The sequence below is a fragment of the Pantherophis guttatus genome, chromosome 2 (genome assembly GCF_059756535.1).
Source record: "Pantherophis guttatus breed Tessera chromosome 2, ASM5975653v1, whole genome shotgun sequence".
NCBI classification, from domain to species: domain Eukaryota; kingdom Metazoa; phylum Chordata; class Lepidosauria; order Squamata; family Colubridae; genus Pantherophis; species Pantherophis guttatus.
In genome coordinates this window covers 162,040,969-162,064,883 of record NC_142064.1, presented here as the reverse complement: position 1 = coordinate 162,064,883, position 23,915 = coordinate 162,040,969, and the positions used below count along the sequence as shown (strand labels likewise).

At 40.6% G+C, this 23,915-nt stretch overlaps 1 protein-coding gene across 1 annotated transcript; it reads right to left on the bottom strand.

Annotated features, from left to right (window-relative positions):
- Positions 1-20,507, bottom strand: NUP85 (nucleoporin 85). Its single transcript, XM_060691053.2, has 19 exons — positions 19,328-20,507; positions 16,487-16,580; positions 15,622-15,784; positions 13,670-13,740; positions 13,259-13,302; positions 12,319-12,388; positions 11,155-11,276; positions 10,148-10,282; positions 9,428-9,550; positions 8,879-9,010; positions 8,316-8,422; positions 7,980-8,063; positions 7,542-7,607; positions 5,335-5,486; positions 5,132-5,249; positions 4,059-4,159; positions 3,223-3,374; positions 1,747-1,833; positions 1-205 (listed from the first exon to the last, which is right to left on the bottom strand). Exons 1-19 carry the CDS (start codon positions 19,358-19,360, stop codon positions 104-106), a joined length of 1,956 nt encoding a protein of 651 aa, XP_060547036.2. The 5' UTR covers positions 19,361-20,507; the 3' UTR covers positions 1-103.
- Between the last annotated feature and the right edge of the window lie 3,408 nt (positions 20,508-23,915).

Below are 23,915 nucleotides of genomic sequence, written 5' to 3'. Positions count from 1 at the left end.
TAAATGCAAAATATGAAATTTATTTTTATCAAAATAATAACAACCCTGGTATGTACACTAAGTTAACAAAGTAAAGTTTAAGAACTATTTTAATTTGCCGCTCTCATGATTCTTCCAGTGTGCCCTCTTTAATGATAGCTCTTGCTAAGTTTCGTGCCAGAGCAAGTCTTAGCATTTCCACCTTCATTATCTCTGCATCATCATCCTAGAAACAAGAAAAAAGGGGGAAAGAATTGAATAACATAACCTGAATCATTTTTAGAAATATAAGAATATTTGATAAGTCAGAGTATACCTACACAGTCATGGCCACATTACTTCTCATATTTAGTATGCAACTCAGTAGAATCCCTAAAAGGATAGCCCAAAGGCTACTGAATTTTTCAGAATTTTTCTTCCAGAACTGGGGAAACAGTTCCAGCTTAAATATTAATTTAGCATGATGCAATACATATTCAGGATGGCATTAATTTAGAACGAAGCTGCTTGCTCATCAGTCTTGGAGGAAGAACCCAAAATTTATTCATTCAGAACATATCCAAAATATAACAAACCACTTCCAGAAATGCATTAAACTTATCTAGATTGGTCCTTCTCAGTCCATTCAACAGTGGAATATTCTGCACATCTCTCGTAGACATCAGTAATTCTCTGCAATTCCCAGAGAGCATTTGCAGCTATTTTTATTGCTTGGTCAGAACAATGAAAAGCGCACACACCCTTTCCACTAGCATCCTGAATTGTATAGAAGCAGTGCTGGGAAGGGCTTTTGGTAACACTTTCATACCATTTGAAAAAATATTTTATCTTATGCTCCTTTCCACAGGTTTCAGGGAATCAGTGGATGAAACACAACCAGGAAAAGCAGGCATTAGAAGCAATAAAATTCTGAAATGAGAAGGATTATCCTCTTGATATAAAGGACAAATTTTCTGTCTGATATACCACTAATTCTTAAGGGTAATCTGTTCTTTAAACACAAAACATACCCCTTTTCCCAGTTTCAGCTTTTACTAAAATGCAGATTTGTAACAAAGCAATCTAGTCAAGTTAACAAGATCAAAGTTACAATTACCTTCAGTGTATCCTTAGACAGACATAAGGAAAATATACAAAGAGGTGAAAACACATAATTGAGTTAGTGATGCAGGATCCAATCTGGGTCCATCACCAGGACCAGAGGTTTTATCTTCCGAGCTTTTGGACTCATGTTGGAGCCCATCCACAGGGAAATTTTCTGTATGCTCTGGACTGTTGTGTGTGTGGTATTTATATGGTGGCTGTTGTGTGTAGCTTTTTAGATGTAGATTGGGTTGTTGATGGCTAGCTATTAAGTCATTGGCTTTAATTTCCTTGTGCTGTCAAGCCCCTCCCCCCAACCTTAAGTACTTGATAAGATGGAGGTAAATCAGCACTCCCGTCAATGGGTGTGTTACCATATAATATCGCACACAGAACAGCCCAGAGCACACACAGAAGTTCCCTGAGGATGGGCTCCAGTATGAGTCCAAAAGCTCGGAAGACAAAACCTCTGATCCCGGGACCGACCCAGATTGGATCCTGCAAAATTATCCTGGGATACGTATATTCACCTTAATTTGTGAGTTAATGTTCTCCCCCAATGCACTGATCTCAACAAAAACAATAACTTCTCTAAATTACAGTGGGGCTAAATCATGCTCTGTCCTCACATCCTGAAATTGTAATATATCAGGCCCTTAAAACAGCGTACTTAGATAAGATTACCTGGAGCTTCTCTTTTTTTGGCTCTGCTGCCATTACATCTTCCAAGCATTTCATCAATTCGTATGTCTGATCAGCAGAAAATATCACCTGCAGAAAATTGATTGTAAGCTTCATTTAATGGCAATTCCCCTCCCCCCCATTTATTTTTGGAAGTGGGATTTTAAATTTGATATTATGGCAGATTTGAACCCTAAGCATGTATGGTTATCCCATTAATAGCTAGAGAACCCTGAAATCTTTTATCTTTTTTGTTCTATGTTTATCTTTAAGAAAAATTCAATATAACATGTTATGAACTCAAGGATTGTTTACTTTTGTGGCCTCTGTAAATATTACAAGGCAGGACCAGATGAAGATCACTATTTACATTATTCATCTACTCAGTGGTGAAATCCAAATTTTTTTACTACCAATTCTGTGGGCATGGCGTGGCTTGGTGGGTGTGGCAGGGTAAGGATATTGCAAAATCCCCATTCCCTCCCCACTCCTGGGGGAAGGATATTGCAAAATCTTCATTCCCACCACACTCTGGGGCCAGCCAGAGGTGGTATTTGCCAGTTCTCCGAACTACTCAAAATTTTCTGCTACCAATTCTCCAGAACCTGTCAGAACCTGCTGGATTTCACCCCTGCATCTACTCTTGAAAAAGATTCCATTAAACAATGTTGCTGGAATTGAGAAACTGGCACATATAAATTAAATTTGAATCAAATCATGAACTTCATTTTAGAGCAGACATCAAACTTAATGGACCCTACCTATCTGCAGCAAGGCTAACCTCTTCTACTTACAAACCCCCCTTTTTGAAGGAGTAAACAATCAGAGTGCAATACACACACACTCTTTTTAGACCAATATTCTTGTGATTACTGAGACTTGTGCTCTACCATCATTATTTGAATTTTGGTAACAATATAGCACTGAAGCTCTTAGGAACATACAATTTCTGACTCAATATTGTCTATCTTAGTTTAGGTTAATACCACTGCCTAGTTGATATCAATTCATGTCGTATACAGGTAGTCCTCGACTTACAACCACAATTGAGCCCAAAATTTATGTTGCTAAGAGAGAAATTTGTTAAGTGAGTTTTACCCCATTTTACGACTTTTCTTGCCACAGTTGTTAAGTGAATCATTGCGGTTGTTAAATTAGTAATATGTTTGTTAAGTGAATATGGCTTTCCCAGAGACTTTGCTTGTCAGGAGGTTGCAAAAGGTAATCACATGAACCTCAGACACTGCGATGGTCATACATATGAAACAATCGCCAAGCATCTGAATTTTGATCACTATTGTGGGGATGCTACAAAGGTTGTAACTGAAAAACGGTCAAATTTCACTCTTTTCAGTGACATTGTAACTTCAAACGGTTACTAAATGAACTGTTGTAAATTGAGGACTACCTGTATTGTATTTCAACACCAACTCCCATCAGTTAACAAAAATACATAATCTACAGAAATACCGCACTTGCCTCTTTATGTTCTAGGAGAGGAAGTGCATCGGTCAACAAAGTCATCCAGAAGGAGCAAGGAGCAATACGAGCTGTCATCAGCATTAATAACAGTTTGGCTGCTGCAAAGAACTTTTTCTCCCCATACATGCGATGAAATTCCCGGTACTTTCCTGTAAAAGATGTTAAGGCAGTCCTTTCATATTTAGAACACCCATCAATTCTCAATCCTTGATCCTACACAATTGCAAAAAAGTCCTGTATTATTTATTTATTTATTTGTGTAGCAATTTTATGCTACAAAATTGCTCTGGGTGGCAGCAAAAGACAGAAAAGGCATTTGTAACTAAGATCAGTTTAAATCAATAGCTCAAATCCCATTCATATCAAACAAGCAAACAAACTGATAAATCATTACTGGGTTGTGTTTAAAAATATCTGCAATGGTTTGTGCTAACTAGGACAGAATATAACAAAATATAAATTATTAACGCAATAGCCTTCGAAAAGGCAAGAAAAAGTCACTGATATAATCAAAGTAAAATGTTTCGATCAAAGACTGTTCCTCAATCATATGGGCAATGTAGCATAATATCTGCCCAGCATAATATCTGAGGCTCTGTACCCTCCCTTCCAGTTCAGGAAAACAGGAGGGATATTTGTGAGTTGGTGTTTTTCAGTTTTGGAAGTTTTAAGTGGGAACCTTTAAAGTTTGAGTGAATGCTTCAAAATTAAAGGATTTAAAAAATTCTACTTCCAACCACTCTAAACAGCTTCTAGTCAGGACAAAAAGAGAAAGTGTGACTCCCAAACCAAACAAAATGGAACCCTACTGCAAAAAAGATGGAATCACTCACCAAGAAACGTTAGTCGATCGCTAAGCAACATGGATGGACCCAAGTTGTCAATGAGGTCCAAGTCTGAGAAAGTACCTCTTTCACAATATTCTCTCAAAAATCTAGATAACAATATGGGTAAAATGGCAGATTAGCACATGCAGCCATTAATATGTACTGTATATATTATTAATTCTTTATAAAAGTTACTTCCTTATAAGCAGAGATTATAAGAATTTAGATGTGAAGCATTTCCCAAGTTCTAATCAAGTAATCTGTTTTTATCTGCATGAAATTACACATTTCCCCCAAATGTTATATAATTGTAGTCAATGAATACCAAAAAAATTGAAAAAAAATTAAAATAACATATAGCTCAAGATCCTAATTATATTTTAGAATGAGAAAAACCACAAAGTATTTCTGTAGGCAATCTCTCCTGTACCTAATCTATTTTTCTCACAGAGTGGAGAGAAAGGGATTACAAGAGAACAAGGCACACAATGGTAAATATACCAGACTCTCTGCATAGCCAAATTGCTTCCAATGTGAATTCCCCAGTGGATACCTGCTTACCCTCTTGTAATATCTTCCTCTCTAATATATGTAAATACAAACATTAATTCCCTTCTTGTTTTATTAGTCCAGGGCCAGAGTGAGCATTCCAAAGAACAGGAGTGTGGGAAAGAAGAAGCAAAAGCAGACATTAAAGGAGAAATTAGCGATGCAGTTGCCAGTCCCAACTGTGGTAAATGAGGACTAGCTGCAAAACATTTTAATAAGAACAGCAGCAATAATTCTCTGAAATGTAAACTGGCTTCTCTTATATATTAAATACTACAGATCATTGATGGAAATTGACATATTAACTAGTATCGACTTTTTACCTATTCCGTTTCATCATTCTTATATTTAGAGTATACTTATGAGCACAAATAATCCAACACTAACTATCACAATATCATCATTTATTAGGATTGCCAAATTCAAAGGAAGCATTGTCTCTAGCAATTATATTATCCTAAATGTTTAGATATCTGTAATAATTTGCTGTTTCTGCAACTTAATAAGAATCCTGCTTCCCCAAATCCTACCTGTCTGATATGAGGGTAGCAAAAGCAGCATCTTTGGCTCGGATGCTCCAGGATAGTGCTGAGCCAAGGCGATTGTTCCGGACAGCCTTCATGGACATGATTTTACAGATGCTACGAACTGGGATGGGAAATGATGGAAGCATACTTGATAAATGATTCTTTAGAAATGGTTACATTTTAAAAAATATTTTAGGGAGAGTTACCTTGTTCAGTCATCGTTCTCTGTTCACAAATCCTCAATACTTTCAGGGCTTTACGCTCCGTATCCAAGGAAATCCGTTCAATATGATGCTCTAGGTATGCTTTACCATATTCTGGACAATAGTCAAAATAGTCAACTGCAAGTTGCCATAAACTGCAAAGATGGAACCATAAATATTGAATTGCCTCTTCTGCATAGCCACTAGCCTACACAAGAAACACTAAAACAGTGAATCTTCTATTAGTTTTATACATTCACTTTAGAGCTCCCTTTACCTAACTCCGTGATGGCGAACCTATGGCATGCGTACTGGAAGTGGCACGCAGAGCCATCTCTCCAGGGACGCAAGCTGTCACTCTCGCTTGTTGCTCTTCCAGGTTCCGGTGCGCCGGCCAGGTGGTCTTCACACGTGCAGCAGCACCAAAAACTGGAAGAGCAGCCGTCCAGTGCGCACATGCACACTGGGCGGCTGGTCTTCTGGTTTCTGGCATGCACGCATGTGCGCACGCACTCCTGTTTCGGCACCCGGTGCCAAAAAGGTTTGCCAGCACTGACCTAACTGCTTTTAGAGAAGACTAAGATGAGTAAGAAATTTGTTGGAAAAGCCTTTTAAAATTGAGAAATTAAGTCAATATAATGCATGAACATTTTGTTTAAACAATCTTATTTTTTTTTCACTTTTTAATTCAATAGATTAAATAAAACAGCCAGAGTCTGAGAATAACATCTAAAAGATTTGAGGAAAAAGGGACATATATGTACAGTATATGTATATACTACTTGAGCATGGTCCTATGATAAATTTTTGGCCAAGGGACTTTTGTGAAAAATCACTTAATATTAATATTGGTTAAAGAAATGATGAACTTCATAACACTGCTTTCCCTAAAATATTCAGAGAAGTCAGACATCAGTATGGAAGCACTACAGACATCAGCAGCCTACCAGGCTCCTATAGAGGGGACAGAAGTAAAAAATAGGCATTCTTTGTGGGAGAGTTTTGTCATTTTGTCCAATGTTGGTATATATTTTTATTTTACTCGTCCTGGGAACATGGTGAAGGTCTGGAATATGATCCACCCATTTTAGATTGCCACTTTACCCTCTTTTAACCAGCCCTAATATCAAAAGAAATGGGACCACTGAACTTTCTACAGTAGCTGAAAGTGGGAGAGTGTTTCAAATTTATCCTGTGTTGCTGCAGAATATTTTCTTTGGGACCACAATCTCAATGCCTCAGTTAAATAAAATTATGTCTCATTGAACAAATGAGATTATTAGACTTAATTTACTGAATCAGAACCATTATGTTTACTTATACCAGATACTTAATGAAATTGATTGTTTTATCATTCCAGCTAATTGAGAATTAGAGATGTTTCTCTATTCTTTAGTATCAGAAGATTCTAATTAGTGCTAAAAATAACAACCCATTTTGTTCTTTTGGATGGTTGTAAGGATGATATCAACTAGCCTTAAGCATGAAACATTAGGAATTCAAATAAAGCTGAAAACCTTCAATCCAGAGAAACAACTAGTAAATAAAAAAAGCATTTGCACATAAAATACTTTAAGTGATAGAAATGTTAATATATTATTTCAATTTCATTCAGCAGGAAACCCTTAGTAAATTAGAATAGAGATTAAATGTCTTTTATTCTTATCTTGAAGCCATTTGGGAAAACTATTCAAATACTGCCTAGCCTTCATTACACATTTACCATATGCATCAATTAAAACAAGCAGATTCTATTCTTCCAGATTAGATAGTCTTCATTGTTCTCTTCCATTCCATTTGCAAACAGATTTCCCTCCCTTTTAAATCAATGGGAGAGAATGTATCACTGCCTGCTCTAGGGTTTACAAGATTCCATGCCAGTTTGGAAGTGCAGTGGAGACTTAGGATATCCACTATCCCACTTTATGGCACTTTTTCAGGGGAGAGGTAGGCACATTTTCCAGTATATATATCAGCTTTCTTTATTTGAAGTCAGAGCCCATATCCAACTTCAGAAGAGGAAATCTGATACATCAAAAGATGCTTGTGATACTTTCCCAAAGACTAGAATTGTAGGGCCCCTACTCTTAATCAGGACCGATGACTCTTTGTGAATAATATGTTTTTTTTTCCCTTGCCTTTTCATCACTGGCAATACAATACTGTCTATAGATGAGTGAGTGTGTATAAATATAAACAAAAACTCTTACCTGTGATGGGAAAAGAGCCCAGAAGCATATTCTAGCAGGAGGTACTCACGCATATTGGAACCAAAGCTAAGGAATAACATAGTATATTAATTTTCTAACTGACATAATATTTCTGACAATTTCTTTCAATATCAAATATTTTAAGCCCCGGTAAAAAAAAATTAATTAGAACAGAAATTAGTGGAATAATATCATCAGAAATAGGAGAATTATTTTCAGTTCAGTCACACATGCATTAAATGAAATTCACTCAACCTCAGTCTTGCTTCTGTAAAATGGCAATAATACTGTCACTTCTCTTTCAGGAATTACCACAATAATGTATATGGAATCCCTATGGACAGTTTGAAGGATTACATAAAATTATTCTAAAAAAGAAGTTTAAAATTAAGGCAGTTTTAAAACTGAGCCTGATAATGAAAAGAAAGGAAAACTTACTAAAGATTGTGGGACTGGAGTAGATTGCAATGGTCCAAGAGATCTGTCAGATGAGCTACAAACCACCAGTTGCTCAAGGCAATGCTGCAAGTACAAAATCGGAAGGAATCTAGGATTGCAGTATAACACATGATATAATATGTATTTACATTCTCAGAAAAACAATAACCCATATTTTATTACACCTGCAGAATCCTACTTGTTCACTGTATACTTTTGCCATTTTTTATTTTTAAAAGCTTTCCAGCTTTTTGATTTGTATGTTGCTCTGTTTCAAATCATGACATCAATCAAATGCAAATCAAGAATTCAAAACACAAAGACAAGAAAAATCACCTGCATTCTTTAATCACTTGGTGGATATCAAATTCAAAAGCTGCCAATAAGATGCTGTCTAATGGTTCCGGGCTGCTTTCTCCTCCCAGAAACATGTCCAGGCTGGACTGGAATACATAAAGACGTAAAACACTGAGTTTGTGTCTAGCTATACCACGTATGTTCTCTCTCAGTAAAGGAGCACCAAGATTTCTCAAAAATAACAAACAGATTACTTAAAATGCGCACTTAACTGCTTTTTTAATTGGAATTGGCTATTTTCAATCACTGGGAAAGTCAGAGCAGTATTAGCAATTCCCATATCAAAGCTAATGCATTGATACCATGTCCTGATAGCCTGTTTTGATAAGACTGAACTTAGTCCAATACAATGGGTATCTCATTCTGGAGGTTTTCCAGGATTTGCTACTTTGTAAATGTCATGCAAATCACATAAAAAGGTACTACTCAGACAGACCCTGAAAGCTGCATCATCTTTCCCCTGTAAAAGGTATAAACACTTGCCTTCCTATTAGATGGCAAAAGGATGGAAGCAACCCTGCTCCAATGGCAAAATATGTCACCTGTGCATAAAGATGGAGTTCCACGTGCTTCACGGTAGGATGACAATATAATAGCCGGGTCACAAGAAAATGGTACCAGGTTGTCATTAGCTCTTTCTTTTCCAAAATAGCATTCTCATCTCCAAGTAGGATCTTAAAAAAATGAACAAGAGTCCTTAAGGATTCAGTTTTGACCTAAAAAAAAACTACCATCAGCTCAGGGTTTTAATATATAGTATGCCAATTGTGACCTTATCAGGCTGAAAATAATCTAACAGTTGAATAAATGTAATTCACGTGCTTACCAGGCATTTGTACTACAAGTAGTCCTCATTTAACAACCATTCCTTCAGCGACCATTTAAAGTTATTGCAGCAAACAAATAATAGTTACAACTGGTCCTTGTAACTACAAGTTCCAACCTGTAGCACACCCAGAATCACATGATCAAAATTTGGGTGCTTGGTAACCGCTTGGCCCACAGCTAAACTGCATATAAAGACAAATCCCATCATTGGCTCACCAGATAACCTCATTCTTAAGAACACACACATATATATATATACACACCTTACAAAGAACTTCCATGTGAGAATTAGAAGCAAATGTTCCATCTTTCAGAAACCTCTCACATTCCTCGTGCCAGTGCTGCCATTTCAACTCCATCTCTGTCAAAGTCTGATTACTGCTAGGCTACAAAGAGATACATAATGAAAAGGTTTTTGAAATTCTTATTGCAGTGTTTCTTTTACTAATTTTCCATAAAAACAAAACAGTTTTGTATATGTTTATCAAGAGTTTCAAGAGATTTGTGCAGAATAAAAGATAAAGTTTATCCAAGAAATGGAATATTTAAATTGGAACTTGAAAGAATCCATAGTGTTATAGATATTTCTACAGTAGAGCAGGATAACATGCTGGTGACAAGTATCTATCTTTAACTTATAGGAAATTAATTTTCACAGCTTACATGGAAATTCTTTCCAAATATGTTGGTTCAGGAGTACAGCCAATCTACAGAAATAGATTGCATTCTTCTTAATGCACTGTCAATGATTATTTGGCTGATGCAAGACACTTATCTTCATAATAGTATAAAAAAAATGAATTAATCCACATGAAACATCTCTCCTGGAGACCTTCAACCACTGAAAACAAGAGTACTGAAAACTAATACAAACCAATGATCAGACTCAGAATTAAGCAAGTTTTATATGTTTTTGAAAATATATATATTACTATATCATTACAGATCGCACAGGTAATATTACAGGAAAACTGCAAACATACACTGAGAACAGGCATCTTCTTCATCAGCTCATCTAAAACTTTGCACATGTGCACTGAAGTGGGATTGGTACTAGCTTCTTTAGAAAGTAATTGCCGAGCCTCATCCATTCTACCCTGAAGCACATAACCAGTTACCTGAAAAATATAAAAATGATTTTACATATTAATACCATCATCCAAACTATGCATGTATGGTTACATTGACAGATACCACCTCATAAAAAAAGAGATATAAAACTGAAACGTAAGTAAAAACAGGTTTAAAGTGCTCTGATATAAATAAATATGATGGCTGAAAGGCCATTTTTCCTGTTGACCAAAAAACTACGGATTGCTACTACACAGAGCTAAGCACTAATACATTAACTAGATTCTAAGTCTACATATATTGTAAATACAAAGTTACATAAGGCAGCCTTATAGTCAACTTTTAAGCTGATTTTGATGGGAGAGTTTTTGCAAACCAGAGATACCACATAGGTGGCTCAAACACTAAAAGCTTTCTGTCATTGTTGATTCAGTGTAATAACTTGGGGGAAAAAAACTTACATTTTACACTGGATTCAATTAAACAGCTTTCTGAGCAAAAATGAAGCATAGCAGCCAGACTATGCTATGAACACCCACTATGAAATAAAGCTCTGAGGTTCCACAAAGTTCCAATTTATTAGAGATGTCATGTTGGCACATCTGGGAAAACCCGAATCTGAAAGCTTCCAGGTTTTTCACACCCAGATGACAGTTCACAGCCCTGCTCCACACCCACAAGTTCATCACATTGTCCAATCAACTCTTCACACTCAACTGGATACAATCTTTAGGCAGTCTCCATCAGACGCAGGCAAAAGTCCTTGAATACGGAATGTTGTTATGACTAACTTTCTACCGCTCCAACAACAACCCCCTCCCAGCTTCCCCAGCTAAAATATGTGGCAGTTAAGAAGCAAAAAAGAAAATTGTCTTCCAAAACTTACAGCTACTGCTTCCTGGATAAAAACATGCCTTACCACATTCCAGAAATTTTCATGTTTTGCTGGATTCTCACTCCTCAGAACTTCACAAACCATGTTGTCTATTTCACATACATGAAGACGGACCCAATCAAGCAGGTGACATAACACTAAACCCGCTGGGGAAAAAAAGATAAATGCCTATGAGCCCAAAGAACTGTCTGAGATATTATTTTTAGAAGATATAATCCCATTTCTATATGCTTTGCGCTGGTCCATTGCAGGCAACATCACAAATGTTATTTCCTATACTGATGGTATCATATCATAGAGAAGATGTAGTTATGATTATACAGTGGGATGATATTGTACAGATTTATCTGACAATTACAATTACGGCACCTAGAAACTAGCTGCTGGATCAGAGCGTGATAGGAAGTAGTTCAAGACAAAAATCCCCTGGGATGATGCAATGCTGCTCCCGCTTCCTTGCTCTCTTGCATGCTGGTGAGGGAGGGCTCCTCAGTTTGTAGTGGCAAGGACCAGACCCAGAAAACCAGGCCTATGAGCTGCTGCAACCTGGGGTCAGCCAAATAACAGCTCAATGCATCATGCATCCTTTTTGTGACACATTGTAAACTTCCAGTTCTCATAGTACAAATAGATTACTTTGCTGCTCTAGGTCAGCAACCAAAATGAAAAGTGAACATCAGAAATTAATCATGTCTCCACCCCAGTAACAGTATGGTCTGTCAGCAGCAACAGCCTTTTCCTCACAACTGTTGCAAACAATTTTGTCCTTAAATAATAGAGGAAAAAGCCATTGTCTCCAATATGAGAAATGTGAAGGCAGGGAGGTATTTCTTTCTCAGCTCAGAAAGATATTATGAAGATACCTAATTAGAAAAGCAGCACATGAATTCTAAGAGAATATGTGAAAAACATAAAAGTAATTGTGATTTCATTATAATTCAACATTCACCTGGAGTATTGAATTTATATTTACCAATTTTTGGTGTTGAATTTATATTTACCGAATACCAAATTTACACACACACACACACACACAGTTTGTCACGAAAGCAACCTGCCTGTGAAGGCTCCTGGACTGGGGCTGAAAGGCAAAAGCGGAAGCAGTATGCTCCATCCCATATTTGGGTAGACCAGGTTGCCCTGATAGACCAGTCTCACCGAAAGGAAAACAACAACAACAACATTCACCTGGAGCAGCTTCAATAAACATGATTTCACACAGATTCCAGATCAACTCCATTGCGGACAAAACAGAGACCTAAGAAAGATAAACATCAATTTACTAGAGATTTCCATTATAAAACTTTAACCTTGAACTCTTCCTAACATGAAAAATGACAGGCAAAAAAGTGAATACCAATTGAATTTGCTGCAAATATACAGGATATTATTAAGTCTTTTAGATTCTATTATTTACTAGCTGAAGAGCCATTTTGGTGTAATGGTTAAGGTATTGGGTTAGAAACCAGACGACTGTCCATTGTAGCCCACTTTAGGCACAAAACCTCAGGCGAGTCACACTAACCTCAGGCAAGTCTCTCTCTCAGCCCTAGAAAAGAGGCAATGGGAAACCACTTCCATAACATTGCCAAGAAAAACTGCAACGACTAGTCAACAAATGACTCAAAAGGCACACTCCTCCAAAAACACCAGCAGGGTCAGAATGTTCAAGCTCCACGTTTAAACTCTTTATTATGATGAGTATGAACTTCTATAAATTTATATTTTTCTATAGCCTGGAGCAGAAAAGAGGGATTATCTTCTTTGGAAGTGGTTTAGAAATTCAGCATTAAGCAAAATTCCCATCTCCCTCAACTGAGAAATGGAATCAGCAGAGAGCATCTATGAATCTTTGAAAATGGCACCTACCATACTGTAATAGTAATACCATAATAATAGAATATGACATCAATTTCCCCCATAATATATTCTCTGTTTCCAAAACTTGTAACAATTTTTTTACGACTACAAAATGTTTTAGATAAAACAAAATAGAAATAGCATTGCAATGGCATTCTAGGCAAAACAGGTTTCAATCTGCCCTATGGAACATAACTCACAATTTAGGATCATATTTATGACTAAATTGTTCTCCAATATCCTATCAAAATAAAACTATACACATTACCTGAGTACTGTATTGCATCTGCATTGCAGGATCCCGTGCAGATACTAAATCAAAGAAAAATGCATACATCAATATTTATACATTGTTATTATTCAGCTTCCCCAAACCATTGTTTATTCCAGCTCTACTATACATTGCAGAAAGATTTGTACATTGTTTATTTACCATTTTTACTAGTTACATTCAAAACACTATAACTTTTCATCAGATGTCTAAGCAATTATCATAGCAAATACATACATCTTAGTAAATTGATTAACTGTTCATTTTTGGAACCAACTCTACAGCCAAATTTCACAAGCAGTTTTTCAAGTACTTGTTCAGACTATGAATCATTCTGATTTGTTTTAAAACAGTCTGTTGTAGACTTGTTTCCAGAGGCTTCCATTTAATAAAAAGTAGAAAACTTACTAGCCATCTGATGTGAATCTTCCATGCAGGCTCTTATAACTGATCGATAGCTTTTGCTTACTCCAACCAATCTATCCAAAAAAGGAGAAGAGTTTGATTTTGTTTTGAGCGTCATGTTACCTCCTTGACAAATGCCAGGTTCTTTAGTACAAATAAGCAATATCAGATCCAAACAGCCTCTAGACACTGGGACAAGGCACCATGGCATCACTCAAATGGTTTGGGTGGGTATCAGTTACTACAACTTACAAATAGTCCTTAATGTATGGCCATTCTATTGCAATGATGCTGAACAAATGGTGGTTACAACCTGTCTTCAGAGTTCCAGCCTCCACAGCATCAACATGATAGCAATCTGAGTGCTTCACAATCTGCTTGTGCTTACAACTGGTTGCAATACCCTACAATTATGCAATCAGCATTTGCAAACTTCTCTGCCAGCTTCCCCAGAACCTCAATGAGGAAAGGTTGCAAGTTGCTGGAGTATGTTTCCCTCCCTCACACATCCTCCTCAGACCCTTAGAACTCATCCTGCACCAGCCAAACACACACCATCTCTAATGATCACTTTGCCTTCCTTGCACATCCCCGCGGACCCTCCCTATCCTCTCTTGCAGCCTCTCGCACCCTTGCTGAACTTTGCTTCTATCACACCCCCTTTGCACCCTCACTGACCCATGCCATGCCTCCCTTGTACACTCGTAGATCGTGAGCATCCTCCACAACTGTGGCTATGCCTCTCACACACCCTTCCCAGGCCTTGCCTCCCTTATAGTCTGGTGTCCCTCTTTGCATTTTTCACATCCTCTCCCCAACTCTTGCTACACTTCCCTTGTGTCCCATCCCTTGCTGCACCTCCCTCACACTCCTACTCTCCCTTCCCAAGCCTCACCTTCCTCGTACACCCACCCTAACTGATGCTCATCTGCCTTGCCTCTTCACACACCCCTTGGACCCTCCTACACCTGGCAACTGCCTCTTACATGCCTGCCAGCCTACTTGCAAACCACCTGCGACTTGCAACTTTCTGCTGGCTCTCATAGTGAATTGGTAGTGGGAGGATGCCCTGCCTAATGACAGTAGGATTCAGTTAATGACAGTAACTCGGACTGCAGGTATTGCTGTTATCACTGTGATACAATTATGCTTTATGACATTGCTTAGCAATGCAAATTGCCATCATAAATCAAAGGCTACCTATATTCTGAAACATATATTGAATGCTTCTTTTATGCCAACAAATAATTCCATACAGTAGGGCTTAAAAGTTTGTGAACACTTTTAAATTTTCAATATTTCTGTAACCAGGAGCCCTGGTCGCGCAGCAGACTAAAGCACTGCTATTAACATCAGCTGCCTGCAATTACTGCAAGTTCAAATCTCACCAGGCTCAAGGTTGACTCACCCTTCCATCCTTTCTAAGGTAGGTAAAATGAGGACCCGGATTGTGGGGGCAATAAGCTGACTTTGTATAAATATGCAAAAGTATGAAGGCTATTGCTTAACACATTGTAAGCCACCCTGAGTCTCCGGAGAAGTGGCATATAAATCAATTTTTTTAAAAAAGTGACTTAAAACATGATCTGAGTCAAATGCCTCCAAGTCAATAGACAGGAATGATCTACGGTTATTGGAAACATATTGCTGCCTAAGAGGGGCATACCAATTACTGAAAGGAAAGCTTCACGTTTGCCACACACAAATATATAGCTTTGGATCATTTTCCTCAATAAATAAATGAACAAGTATATTTTTGACTCATTTTGTTTAATTGGGTTCACTTTATCTAATTTTAGGATTTGTGTGGAGAAGAGGTCAACCTTTAGGTCACACTGATGCAGAAATATTGAACATTCAAAAGTATTCCTAAACTCTTAATCACTTCTGTGCACCAAAATACAGAAAGCACTGCAAAAGACTTTTTAAAACTCAATAATAATTTAGATAATTACTGTACGGTTCTTGACTTTCCAGCCTTTTCTTTCTCATTCTTCTGGAGTCCAACAAAGATCCCGTGTGATTCATTGAAAAGCTTCCGCAAAGTCTGAGAATAAACATCTTGATCTTTGCGTACCACATAGACAAAAGGACAACCTGGAGTCTTCTCTTTAGCCTCTGAAACAAATGAGGTATAGGTTTCTATTTTAATTGTGCAGTAAACACTATTATTTAAAATTGGAATTCTAAATGTATTTCAAATTGATATTATATGTCAAAGCAAAATTTGAGGAAAATAACATAGAGATTAAGTTGGTATCCTCATTGTTGGCTGTTAAAGAGACAGTAATTCTGTAGGGCCTTTAGGGAATATTCATAGTTACATTCACAGTTTCATATCTATATTCTTATTTATATTTATATTTTTAGTGTTTTTTTTAAAGTAATGATATAAGAAATATTAGAAAGAAAAAAGACAGCAGAAACAATCTGGATGGAAATAAGAAAAAGTAAGAAAAGGAGCATCATTAATACAAATACCATGTAAGCACTAACATTTTAAATTTATTTTTGGTAAAATTTTTGCTTCATGTGTTTTAGCAATCACTTTTGTGATAAGGTGCCCATTTTATTTTTCTAATATTTATTTCCTTTTAAAGACAGAAGGTTAGGGAAAATGTTAAAAAAGGAATGTAGTTAACAGAAGAAAGGATAACAAAAAGAGGTCACTGACAACCATTTGCTCAAAGCTGAGAAAACTGGAGCTTCAGTTCAAACTAATTCCAACAGTTAAATCTACTCCAATATCTTGCTTTAGTTTATTCATATCATGAGCACATTAAACAAACAAGACTACATTTAATAAAAGACATTGCCAACCTGTTGGCCTAAAGAAGGTTTCGCACACCAACATTTCTGTTGGTCCCCATGTAAAGCATAACTGTTTCTGGTCAGAGTTCACTCCTGGAATAAGCTGTTTAATAAAAAAAAAGAGAAAGAATTGGACAATTGTTGATATTGATACAATCAAAAGCTATTCAAGTCGTCATAAATATTTTAAAAGCAGTAACTACAGTTGAAAGTATATACATTGCTATAACCAAAAGGAATAGGTACAGATGATCTGTTATCCACGTGATCTCCAAAAAAGACAAGCTATATCTATATATGGTAACCATACAGGATTCCTTTAGGTTATGATCTATGAGATTGCTTAGCAATCACAATGTGGAGTGCTGGGATCAGAGTCACTGAGCAAAGTGATCACATGGCATCTCGCTTGTCAACAATTTCATTAAATGATGGAGACTCTGGTCCTAATTATGGTCATTAAGCGAGGACTACCTGTAACCCATTTCAGGAGAACATTCCATAATTTGAATGAAACTGTGTCAAGCAATTTCATCCAGATATTGGGTAAGCTAAATTGTCGCGACATGCACAAACAGAAAACTACAGGTCACCTACAGGGACCTATACCGAAGAAATCTGATGATGCAAGATATCCTAAACAGTATATCTGAAGTTTTTATCAGTTCCACACAGCATGAGCTACATTTATGTTTGTTTGTTTATTTATTTATTTGTTTGTTTGTTTTAATTTGTATACCGCCCTTCTCCAGCAGGACTCAGGGTGGTGAACAGACAGAATAAAACAGAACATACAAAATTTAAAAACAGTTTAAAATAATTAAATATTTTTGGCCGCAATTTAAAACAAACCCAATTAAAATCAATTAAATTTAACCAAAACTGTGGGATCAAGCCAGCCCGGCTAGGTGAAATAAATAAGTTTTCAGGGCCCGACGAAAAGTCCGGAGGTCTGGTATTGTACGTATCTCTGGGGGGAGGTTGTTCCAGAGGGCGGGCGCCGCCACAGAGAAGGCTCTCCCCCTGGGGGTCGCCAGCCGACACTGTCCGGCGGACAGCACCCTGAGGAGGCTCTCCCTGTGCGAGCGTACTGGCCGGTGGGAGGCTATTGGTGGCAGAAGGCAGTCTCGTAAATACCCTGGCCCTAAGCAATGGAGCGCTTTAAAGGTGGTCACCAACACCTTGACGCGCACCCGGAAGACCACTGGGAGCCAGTGCAGCTCGTACAGGAGAGGTATCACATGGGAGCGCCCCGTCGCTCCCATAATCCCCCGCGCGGCCGCATTCTGGACCAGCTGGAGCCTCCGGGTGCACCCCAGGGGGAGCCCCATGTAGATAGCATTGCAGTAGTCCAGGCGGGAGGTGACGAGTGCCTGAGTGACCGTGCGTAGGTAGTCCCGATCCAGAAAGGGGCGCAACTGGCTTATCAGGCGAACCTGATAAAAAGCCCCTCTGGCCACGGCCATCATATGCTCTTCTAAAGACAGCCATGCATCCAGGAGGACGCCCAAGTTGCGAGCCTTCTCCGTGGGGGCCAGTGATTCGCCCCAATAGCCAGCGATGGCACCAACTGGCTATATCGGGACGCCGGAAGCCACAGCCACTCGGTCTTGGAAGTGTTGAGTCGGAGCCTGTTTCTCCCCATCCAGGCCCGCACGGCCTCCAGGCACTGGGACATCACTTATCCACAGCTTAAGAGTTACTACTTAGGTATTAAGTCAGCCTTCTATATAAAACTAAAACTTTGGTTAGATACAGCCTGTCAGTCAAAAGTTTTTATTCATTTTTATTCCACCCGACCTTTATTCTCTTGAAGCTTAACAGTGATGCCATGACATTCATGGTGCTTCCACATTCATGGCTTGGGACCAGGTTATCTGAGGGACAGTCTCTTACTGGTCACACCTACCGGACCCATCAGAGCGGGGAGGCAGGGAATGTTGCGGGTCCCATCCCCGAGGGAGATATACCTGGTGGGACCTAGAAGAAGGGCCTTCTCCAAGGTGGCTCCCTTTCTCTGGAATATCATTCCTCCAGAGATTAGAATGGCCCCCACTCTAATACTCTTCTGGAAGGCGCTGAAGACCTGGTTCTGCCAGCTCGCTGGGGTGGGCGTGGGTGGGTGGGAAGTGATTTTGTTATATTGCACTATATTAATTTATTTGATTCTTTTTTGTTATTTTTTATTGTTTTAAATGTAGTCTTTTATTCTAGTAAAGCCGCCTTGAGTCGCCATGGGCTAATAGGCGGCAAAATAAATAAGTAAGTAAATAAATAAGAGTTGCAACAGAACAGTCTCTTCTAGACATAAGCATTCATATACTGCACAACTGAAACAATTCATGTCGTTAAAAACTGCTCACGCCTAATATTTCATATGTAAAATAAATACCGGATAACCTTTACATGTTTTCACAGCTTACAATGCAGACAACCGCAACTTTTTTATAAAGACATTCAGGTGTCTTTTTTTCTGGCCTCCCCCCCAAGGTCCTCTATTCTTATCAGCTTTGGTTTTCCAACCGGTTTTTGTTTAGCAGGCGGTCCTGCCTGGCATTGCTTATTTACGGCATCTCCTAGGATTGTCCATCCACGACTGCATGGAAGCAACCAATAACAATTACCAAGTACCAATAACAGGCCTTCGGGTTACTTCAGCGATGAGGGCCCTGCAGTGGTTTTCGGTCCCTAACGGGGAAACCGCCTCAAGCGGAGCTTTCCCTTCCGACGGTGGAGGGCGCCTTCCTGCCGTCTCTAATTCTTCCCTCACTGTTCCTCTAATGACGGTTCCCTGAGCGCCATTCGCCAGGCCCCGGGCACAGAAGGGCCTCCCCTCTCCCCGAAACTCACCGTGACCGACGGCTCCACATCCAATTCCTCCATGCCGTCCAGCCGCGGGAAAAGGCCGCGCACAGGCCTCCCTCGATTTCTTCTCGTCCTCCGCGCCTAAGCGGCGGCGCTCTCAGCCAATCGCCGGTCGATGCAGGGTCCCGCGCGCGCGCGCGCCCGAGCCGAAGGACCCCATTTTCCCTTTCTCCGACAATAGAGATAGGAAAAGTAGAAGTGTCCGCCCTGCCTGTTTTTTTTTTAAACTCCAGAGCCGATTGCTCGTATTTTCCCGTGTACCGACTGCGGGCAAGTTGTTGAGCTGGGTGCATCTCTCAAAAATTGCTAACAGATGGGCCAAGGTTTCTTGCCGCCCAATTCCTTTACAGCAGCCCCAACAAGAAAATCAAGCTGCGGAATGCGAGAAAAAAAGAACCACCCAACTTCATGGTTTTAGTATGGAAGCAACTGAATGATCTCTTCAGAGGCATTCTGTCTTTAATTTTAATGGATATCCTTTTTCAAAATGTTCATGGCTCGGATAGAACTTACAAAATCAGGAAACAAATCAATGATATGATCTTGAAAAGCCTTACGTTAGCCGTACGTCTTTTGAACGCCTCTCTCTCTCTGCTCCACAAGACAAATCGAACATATTTTGCAAAACAACGAAGCGAGATTAAGCACAGTTCGATTGGGTTGGGTCATTCCCGAATCCAGCAAAAAAGAAAAAGCAGCAAGAAACAGAAACTATAGCTTCTCCTATCTTTCTCACTCAGATCCATGTTCTGTATGCTTGTGAAAATTGGAGCTGAGAGAGTCAAAGGGTACTCTTACCACAAATCACATTTCTAACGCAGAGGATTCGTTTTCCATTCCATCCCCTTTAAAGAAACCTCCTTCAACCTGCAGCGAAGAATAGTTCATCCAAATTGTCTTCTCACAACCCAAAGCTAATACTTGCTTGCAAAAAGACATTTGAGATCGATCTCTCTATCTCTGTCTCTCCCCCACATTTTTCATACGGTGGAAGAGTTTACCGCAGGAATTTCCTCAACTTAATCAGTTGAGCCACTCTGCCCCATCTCAGCAATGCCGGAATCCTGGGATTGTTTTCTATACGACTGACACTTCCACCTGCGTCCAGAGGAGGACCCGAGTTTCAATTGAAACGCACTATTATGTACACGTGACTTCATCGTTCACGTTTCTTTCCCCGCCTTTGTGGCTCTCTATCAGAGTGCCTGACGGGTTATGAAGTTACTGGTACAACGCTCAATGTCAAGTTCTTGGCGGTGATCCTCGGTGCATCTTTCGTAAAAAAGTTTGTGCTTGATAGGATTCGGATTTGAATCTAGGCGCGGAACTGTGCATGGGAGACTGGCGCACATCGAGGGCAAAGGCTTTTATTCCCAAAGCTAAATTGACTGAGCGGAAAACTGTGGGGAATTGATGATACCCCACTGCGAGTGGGTTTTCACAAGTACTTGCCGATGTATTGAAAAAAAGAGATTTTTTCCATCACGATGGCTGATAGTTTTCCTGTGGCAAGAACACTAAGAGCCTCGCCACCGGGGAGGGGAAAAAAGCAAATTGAAAGAATTCCTGACCGCAAAGCTGCTACCTTCCTGACTGGTTTTGACTTTAGACAGCCTGTAAATCTTATTAGGAATTAATTGTTACATTTTATTCCTGACATTCTTCCAAGGTATTCTGAATTTCAATTGCATGCAAAGAGGTTTTGTGTTGCGCTGGTTCCGTCTACAGACAAACTATTGTGGTTTTTAATGATATATTGTATTTATTTATTTATTTATTTATTTATTATATTTCTATACCGCCTTTCTCCCGTAGGACTCAAGGCGGTGTACAGTCAAGAAAAATATAGACACACAAACATCATAAAATTGCTAATTAAAATTATTACTTAGTTTGGTCAATTAAATAAAACCCAGAATTAGATAACATTTAAAAAATCATTCACATGTTCATATGTTTAGCCCCGCCTGTTGGAACATCAGGGTCTTGAGGGCACGGTGGAAAGCACGGAGATCAGGGATATTCCGTATCTCCGGGGGCAGTTCATTCCAAAGGGTTGGAGCCCTCACAGAGAAGGCCCTCCCCCTGGGAGTCGCCAGTCGGCATAATTTGACTGACGGTACCCTGAGTAGTCCCTCCCTGTGAGAACGAACTGGTCGGTGGGAGGCTATTGGTGGCAAAAGACGGTCTCGTAGGTACCCAGGTCCTAAGCCATGGAGCGCTTTAAAGGTGATAACTAACACCTTGAATCGCACCCGGAAGACCACCGGGAGCCAGTGCAGCTCGCGTAGGAGAGGTGTTACATGGGCGTAACGAGCTGCGCCCATAATCACCCGCGCGGCTACATTCTGGACCAGTTGGAGCCTCCAGGTGCTTTCCAAGGGGAGCCCCATGTAGAGAGCATTACAGTAGTCCATACGGGAGGTAACTAGGGCATGAGTGATCGTGCGCAAAGCGTCCCGATCCAGAAAGGGATGCAACTGGCGGATCAGGCGAACCTGATAAAAGGCACCCCTGGCCACAGCCGTCAAATGATCTTCTAAAGATAGCCGTGAATCCAGGAGGACACCCAAGTTGCGGGCCCTCTCTGTGGGGAGCAAGATCTCATCCCCTATTGTCAGTGATGGTACCAGCTGACTATACCGGGACGCCGGAAGCCACAGCCACTCGGTCTTGGAGGGGTTGAGTCTGAGCTTGTTTCTCCCCATCCAGATCCGCAGGGCCTCCAGGTAACAGGACATCACAGCAAGGGCATCATTGGGGTGGTCTGGGGTGGAGATGTATAGCTGTGTGTCATCAGCATACTGATGAACACTCACCCCGAAACCACGGATGATCTCGCCTAGCGGTTTTACATAAATGTTGAACAGAAGGGGTGAGAGGACTGACCCTTGCGGCACCCCACAAATAAGGTGCCTCGAGGTCGACCTCTGCCCCCCTGCCAACACAAACTGCGAACGGTCAGAGAGGAAGGAGGAGAACCACCGAAGCACGGTGCCCCCTATTCCTAACCCCTCCAGCCGGTGCAGTAAGATACCATGGTCGATGGTATCAAAAGCCGCTGAGAGATCTAATAGGACCAGGATAGAGGAGCAACCTCTGTCCCGAGCCCTCCAGAGATCATCCACCAATGCGACCAATGCCGTTTCCGTGCTGTATCGTGACCTGAAGCCCGACTGGAACGGATCCAGATAGACAACTTCATCCAGGTATCGGGGTAGTTGTCGCGCCACCACACTCTCAACAAAGCGAAGATTGGAGACTGGACGATAATTTGATAATATAGCCGGGTCCAGGGAAGGCTTCTTGAGGAGGGGCTTCACAACCGCCTCTTTCAAGGCGGCGGGAAAGACACCCTCAATCAGAGAAGCATTTATAATCCCCTGGAGCCAGCCTCGTGTAACCTCCCGAGAGGCCAGTACCAACCAGGAGGGACACGGGTCCAATAAACATGTGGCAGCGTTAAGCTTGCCCAGAATCCTGTCCACGTCCTCAGGAGTCACAGAGTCAAACTCTTCCCAGATAACGCTCTCAAGACCTGCCCCCGTCTCCTCCCCTGGATCTACCCAATCAGGTCCAGGCCTTCCCGAATCTGAGCGACTTTATCATGCAGGAATTGTACAAAATCCTCAGCTTGACCCTTTAAGGGATCTTCCCATACCCCTACCTGAAGTAGGGAGCGGGTCACCCTAAACAGTGCGGCTGGGCGGTTCTCTGCAGATGCAATAAGAGCGGAGAAGTAGCTAGACTTTGCCGCTCTTATCGCCACTAGGTAGGTCTTAATATAAGATCTCACCTGTGTTCGGTCAGATTCAGATCGGCTTGTCCTCCAATCGCTCTCCAGGCGTCTTTTCCGACGCTTCATCTCTCTCAGCTCCTCAGAAAACCAAGGAGCTAGACGAGATCGGCATCGGGTCAGAGGCTGCAAAGGCACGACGCGGTCCAAGGCCCCAGTAGCCGCCCTGTCCCAGGCAACCACCAGGTCCTCAGTTGAGTCATGAGCCAGAGTCTCAGGAAATGGCCCAAGCTCCATCAGGAACCTTTCGGGGTCCATCAGGCGCCTGGGACGGAACCATTTGGTTGGTTCCGTCTCCCTGCAGTGGGTGGAAGTGACTTGAAAGTCCATGTGAAGGAGAGAATGATCAGACCATGACAAGGGCTTGATGCCTATATCCCCTATTCTTAGATCATTCAGCCACTGATCAGAGACAAAAATCAAGTCCAGAGTGTGATTCCCCAAGTGGGTGGGGCCTTGAACTACCTGGGTCAGGTCCATGGCTGTCATGGAAGCCATGAACTCCCAAGCCGTCTCCGACATCTCACCAGCGGATGGCAGGTTAAAATCCCCCATAACAATAAGTCTGGGGGTTTCCACCGCCACCCCGGCTATAATGTCGAGCAGCTCAGGCAGGAACGCTGTTACGTGGCAGGGAGCCAGGTACGCAATCAGTAGGCCCATCTGAATCCCCCGACCCCACTTCACAAGGAGGGACTCACATCCGTCTATCTGAGGAACAGTGGCCTCCCTCGGGCAAAGACTTTCTCTAATGATTGCTGCCACTCCCCCACCCCT